This window comes from Bactrocera latifrons, unplaced genomic scaffold (assembly GCF_001853355.1).
Source record: "Bactrocera latifrons isolate USDA-ARS-PBARC rearing strain unplaced genomic scaffold, ASM185335v1 scaffold_111, whole genome shotgun sequence".
In the NCBI taxonomy this organism is placed as follows: domain Eukaryota; kingdom Metazoa; phylum Arthropoda; class Insecta; order Diptera; family Tephritidae; genus Bactrocera; species Bactrocera latifrons.
The window spans coordinates 547,985-553,961 of NW_017534531.1; the positions used below are offsets into that span (position 1 = coordinate 547,985).

At 40.8% G+C, this 5,977-nt stretch overlaps 1 protein-coding gene across 1 annotated transcript in view; it reads left to right on the plus strand.

Annotated features, from left to right (window-relative positions):
• Nucleotides 1-4,824, plus strand: part of LOC108974234 (leucine-rich repeats and immunoglobulin-like domains protein 3) — a 32,252-nt gene extending 27,428 nt beyond the window's left edge. The window contains exons 5-9 of the mRNA XM_018941945.1: nt 567-710; nt 773-1,614; nt 1,677-2,078; nt 2,194-2,475; nt 2,547-4,824. Of these exons, the coding sequence (XP_018797490.1) occupies nt 567-710; nt 773-1,614; nt 1,677-2,078; nt 2,194-2,475; nt 2,547-4,114 (3,238 nt within the window). The 3' untranslated portion in view covers nt 4,115-4,824. The remainder of the gene's footprint in view (nt 1-566; nt 711-772; nt 1,615-1,676; nt 2,079-2,193; nt 2,476-2,546) is intronic.
• Nucleotides 4,825-5,977: the final 1,153 nt, after the last annotated feature.

Below are 5,977 nucleotides of genomic sequence, written 5' to 3' on the forward strand. Positions count from 1 at the left end.
TTTCAAAATAAAAGCTTAAATTAAAAAGAATAAAAAGGAAATAATTACATATTTCTAACGGAAACACTATAATTAAAAGTAATTTAATGTAAATCAGACAATGATCTATGTTGATATTTTATTAAAAATAGGCTTTCCTTTTTAAAAGTTAACCTAAAAGGTAGAATACAAACAGGAAAAATTTAAAAACTAAAATTTTTAATTAATTTTTAATAAAAATTAAATGTAAACTTGGGAATCAATTCTTTTATTCAGTATTTAAAAATAGAAATCAAACAATTTAGAAAAAAAATCAGTTTCCATTTTCAGTTTTGAAAAATTGAATATTATAACCGGTTTTTGGAATTAATTAGTTTTTTTCAAGCCGGTATTTGGGCTTAAAAATTTTAAAATTATTTTTAATTAAGATTTCCGATAATAAAAAAATTTTAATTAAAATGTTAGTCCAATTATTGTTCGAATGCATTGCTTGCAACCCTGCGCTTGAGTATCAATAATAGTGTAGAAGTATAATAGTGAAACTGTTTTGTTTACTTTTAATTGCAAATATTTTCATTACTTTTTAGCATTCTCAACTCAAATGAGATTAGCAGCATTGATGAAGACGCCTTTCAGCATCTTGGTGACTTATTGGACTTGGAATTGAATAACAACCGTTTATTGTTACTGCCCGCCGGTGTTTTTCGTACACTCCAAAAATTGCGTAAACTGTGAGTAAATTTAATAAAACACCTTTAAGGACTCTTATGACTAAGCCTCCGATATTTTGTAGCTCTTTGAACAACAACCATTTAGAAATCAATTGGTCAACATTTCGCGGACTCTCATCGCTGCAAAAGCTCTTTCTCAAATCCAATAATATACGCACACTGCAGGATGGCGTTTTCTATGTGATGCACGCGATTGAAACAATCGAATTGGATCACAACGGCATCACATCGCTCAGCCGGCAGGGTCTCTACAATCTAACCAAGCTACACCACTTGAGTTTATCGAACAATTCCATTTCGCGCATCGAGTCCGACACATGGGAGTTCACACAATCGCTAATCTCGCTGGATCTGTCGCACAATAACATCAGCGAATTCAAGCCGCAGCATTTAGATTGTCTGAAGCGTTTGCGTCATTTAAATTTGGGACACAATAAAATACAATACTTGGCCGATAATACGTTTGATTGTGTGAAGAATTTAGAGGATCTGAATTTACGCCGCAACAAGCTGGCTTGGATCATCGAGGATCCCGGTGCAACGCCGCCTTTCAAGGTGCTGCGCAAGCTCAAGAAACTGGATTTGTATGGGAACAACTTGAAGCAGGTCATGAGTAAATCGCTAAGCGGCTTGAGCAGCTTGGAGTCGCTGAACTTGGGTGGCAACGCATTAGCCACCGTGCAGGCGGGCGCCTTCGATCACATGCCACACTTACAAAAGCTAAGCTTTAAGTCGTTGAATTTCATATGCGATTGTGAGTTGACTTGGTTCCAACGTTGGCTGCGACGCTACAAACAATCCAGTAATGGCGCGCAAGTCCAGTTGGAAAATGCAGTTTGTGGCTATCCAGAGGAATTGTTCGATCATCAGTTGTTAGCTTTGAGCAGCAATGACTTAACGTGTGGTGAGTTTCGTAAACGCATGCAATATAACCGCACAATATTGATTTTTTATTTTTGCAACTAGTAAACTCGCCCAAGCCCACCATCATACAGGAACCTGCCAGCCAACTGACTGTGCGCGGCGCCAACATCACCATGGAGTGCATCGCCATTTCCCCAACGGCGGCATCCTTAGCGGCCGCCGATGAGCTGAAAATCAAATGGCGCCACGATAACCAAAATATACGTGAGCGCGAGCGTGGACACGCCTTCGCCATGCATCACAGTGGTGCCGGCGTTGCAAATGGCGGCAGCTACAGCACAACCGAAACACGCATACGCCAAGAGGAAGGCACCAATGAGACCACAATTAGCGGCTATTTGCGGCTATACAATGTCAGCTATGCGAATGCAGGGCGCTACCAGTGTGTGGTCTCCAACGCTTTCGGCACTACCTACTCGCAAAGATTCAAAGTATCCATTGGCAGTAAGTTACAACAAACAAAAATTCAATGATATTCACCTTCAGTGTGTGTGTAAAATTACTATTAAATTTTCTAAATTTTTTTGTTCTAAATGTCATAAATATTTCTTATTTCCAGTTCACCCAACTTTTTTGCAAGTGCCCTCAAATCTCACTATAGATTCGGGCGAAACCGCGCGTTTGGTTTGCTCGGCCGCAGGTGACCCTACACCGGAAATAGCTTTACAAAAGTTCGGTGGCAGTGACTTTCCCGCGGCAACGGAACGCCGTTTGCAGGTCATACGTGAGGAGAATGCTTTCGTGATTACCAATGCGAAGCCGATTGATACCGGCATTTATACATGCACAGCCGAAAGTGCAGCGGGTGAAATAAAAGTCAATGCCACCTTGATTGTAAATGGTAGGTTTAGTTGAAATATTGCATAACTTAATATTATATAATTTTTATCAACTTTCTGTTATTCACCACAGACAAGCCGCAGCCCAATATACCGATAGTGCGAAAAGAAACAGTGGTGGGTGAGTCCAGCGTGTTGCAGTGCCTGAGCGAACTAGCGGCCGATTTGAGTCAGCCACATCGTGAATGGTTCAAAGACAACAAGCCCTTCCATCTGGGCACGCTCAGCGCCGACTCGGAGCGTTACTTTTTCACCTCCGAACATGAACTTTTGGTCATTGTCAATACAGAGTCGGCCGATGCGGGTCATTATCGCTGCGAAATTAGCGACAACTCGAAGACGTACACCGTGCAGACGGAGCTAATTGTGGTTAAGGAAGAACTGAGTCAAAATATGATATTTTTCGGTGTGGTCACAGTCGCCGCGCTCTGCGTGCTTATCATTGCCTTGGTCATATTTGCGTTGTGCCTGCACCAGCGTCGCAAAGCATTCAAACGCCGTCAGCGTGAAGCTTGCCAAATCGTAAATAGCACAAGTGGCGCACCAAGTGGTCTGCTTTCGGGTAGCGCTGGTCTCATAGCCGGTGGCACACGCATTGCCTCGACCAGCACACAACTGCTGAACAGTAGTCGCGGCAGCGCATTGGATCAAACACAACTCACCACACTTAACCGCACATTGCTGCATAAGTCACATGTGGACGCGCAGCGGCAGCGACCAAACAGCTTGGGTGATTTTGAGGCCGACGCAGTCAACAATGACGGTAATGTGGAGCATGGTAGTCAGCGACAACCCCACCAAAACTTGATTATCACGCACACACCCAACTACCAGCAGCTGCTGCAGCAACATGCTGGCAATGATATTGACAACGATGCTGAGCACTTCACATTGTCGTACCTGAAGCGCATTTCGTTGGCCGACAACGCAGGCGTTGCCATTGACGTTGACCATAATCAAGATCATCTATCGAGCAAGGATTCTGGTACCGGCTCGGATACGGCGGTTAAACGTAGCATAGATGATTTCACTATAAGCGGACTGGCGCCAACAACAACAGGTAGCTTGCAACGCACCACCGATTGCGCCACAACGCCGGTCAATGGCGACAAGCCAACACACACACAACGCGGCAATGTTTACGGCGACGACTGCTTGGGCGATTCCTATACAGCGGACGATGGCGGCGACATGGACGATGCGGATTTGCTCTATGCAGCAACGCATGCGTTGGGCGTTTCGGAATGTGATGTGGAGTTGTTGGATTTCGATAGACACAGGGCGGCCACGATGCGCATCGACGACAAAGACGCACATGCCGAAAGAGTAACCGACACCGATGCGGACACTGAGACGGCCAATGAGCGCACACACTTCCTAAACAAACCGAATTGTGCCGACAATGACAACATACGTGCGCATACTAATGCCAATCACGAGCGACAGCAACGCTACGAACGTTTACCGAACACTGCGAAAATGCACTTTCCCTCCAGCTATAGCGGCAACAATTTTGATGGCGGAGGAAACAACGCCGTAATGTCAAATAATCGCAACACGTTCAATGGCAATTGTAAAACCAATTTGCGTGCAGCAAATGCCACAAACAGTGCGGCGCATGCGCAAACCGTTGATATTTAAATAAACAACTGGGACAAAGCGTAAAGTTGTAGCACATACATACACGCCATGTGTATGTGTCCAACCAGTGATGATAGTACACCAAAAAATAAGACTGTAGTTCATAAAATTTATAGTACACACACACATACACACATCCGTAATACAAATATATTTATACAGTTATATAAGTTGTTGGGAAATTTGCAAATGGCCACGTAAAATATGGATTGTGTATATAGTGTCATATTGATACTAGCAAGCATATTTCTCGTGCACATAACCCTACTTACATTCGAAAAAAAAACGGTGCATAGCCAAGTGAACTGTCCGAGCAGCTACACAAAGTGTCATAAGCATCAGCGTACGCCGCATTGTGTTGCGCTTTTCAAGTAGTACAAATTTTCATGAGGTGTAAATAAATAAACTAACTGCTTTTCACGACTCCATATGACAGTCGGGTCTGCGTAAATGGCAGCGAGCCGGATTTTGATGCGAGCGAGCACTGTCAACTCAGCAGCCTTTCGCCAAATTACTGTAGTGATGTGATTTTTTGCCGCAACAACAATAACAACTCCATACTAATTGCCGACTTGCCGCTATGCTGTTGAGTGGAAGAAAGTGCACGCCAGCGTTGAGCTTACCAACTAGGGAGGAAGTGTATTAAAGAATAGTGACGCATGTGGTTTTAAATGAGTAAAAAAAATTGTTGCACACCACACACTCACGCTCCCTCCACCTCCTCGATTTGGCGCATTAACCGCAGTTGAGTTGTTTTTGTTTACGTGTTTTGTTTGTTCTCTTCTTATTTCTATGCTAAATTAACATAATTTTTATATACATAAATAAGTTACAGCTAAACATTTCATTGTGATATTATTTATTACGCTAATTTAAATTATTATTTCAATAAAAACAATACATAAATGTTAATACACATAAACATATACATACATATGTATATGTATATACGAGTATACTATCAAAAAAAAAAAAGAAAAATGGCTATAGACATTGTCTGCAAAACACTATTTAATGCTAATATGTACTATTAGCAGCTAGCATAGTTAATTTTAAGTCTTAATGTAAAAGTAAACATTTTAGGTTAAGTTGAAAGTTATGCCAAACCACCTAATTAATTGCACGCATTGTATGCATTGCTTTAAGTAAACATAATTTTAGGCGTTAAAACACTGACAAACGCATATGTAGCCACCACATACATACATATGCTTAGTAAAAAACTACCTAACTACAGTTTAACTATTTATATGCAAGCAAGCTTAGTACGCGCTTATTTACACACCACTGACGAACTCTACAAACGCTAGTATTTTTGCGCCAGCGAAAAGTAAAAATTAAAATAGTGCGCGGCAGGCGATTTGCTGCTTTTTGAATACCAAAAATATGTAATACAGCTGATCAAAAAAATATGAAAAATAATAGTAATATAAAAAAATGTTCATACATTTATTTTTATAAAGACCTTTATTTTTGTGTTCAAAAGAGGCTACTTTCAAGCCAATACAATCATTGGCGACTCGCAAGAGGCAAGTTTTCGTTGTTTTCACGAGCTTCACGGTTTGTTTTTTGGGACTCATTTGTGTTCGTGACAAAGTACACTTGCCAAAACACTTCTTCAACAGTTTCAACAGCGTTTTCAATAACAAGAAACTTCCAGAAAATGCGTTGTTAAATTTTTTCTTTTTTTTTTTTATTAAAAGTCGGCCGAAAATATTCGCGTCATAAACAAACAGCTGTCAATCATTACATGGACATAAGAAAGGTTGCACCAATATAGAAAATTTCTTTTTCTTTTTATTTGTTAATAAAAAATAAATAAATTTTGCGCGCCTAATAATTTATTTATTTCTTTTTTTTAAT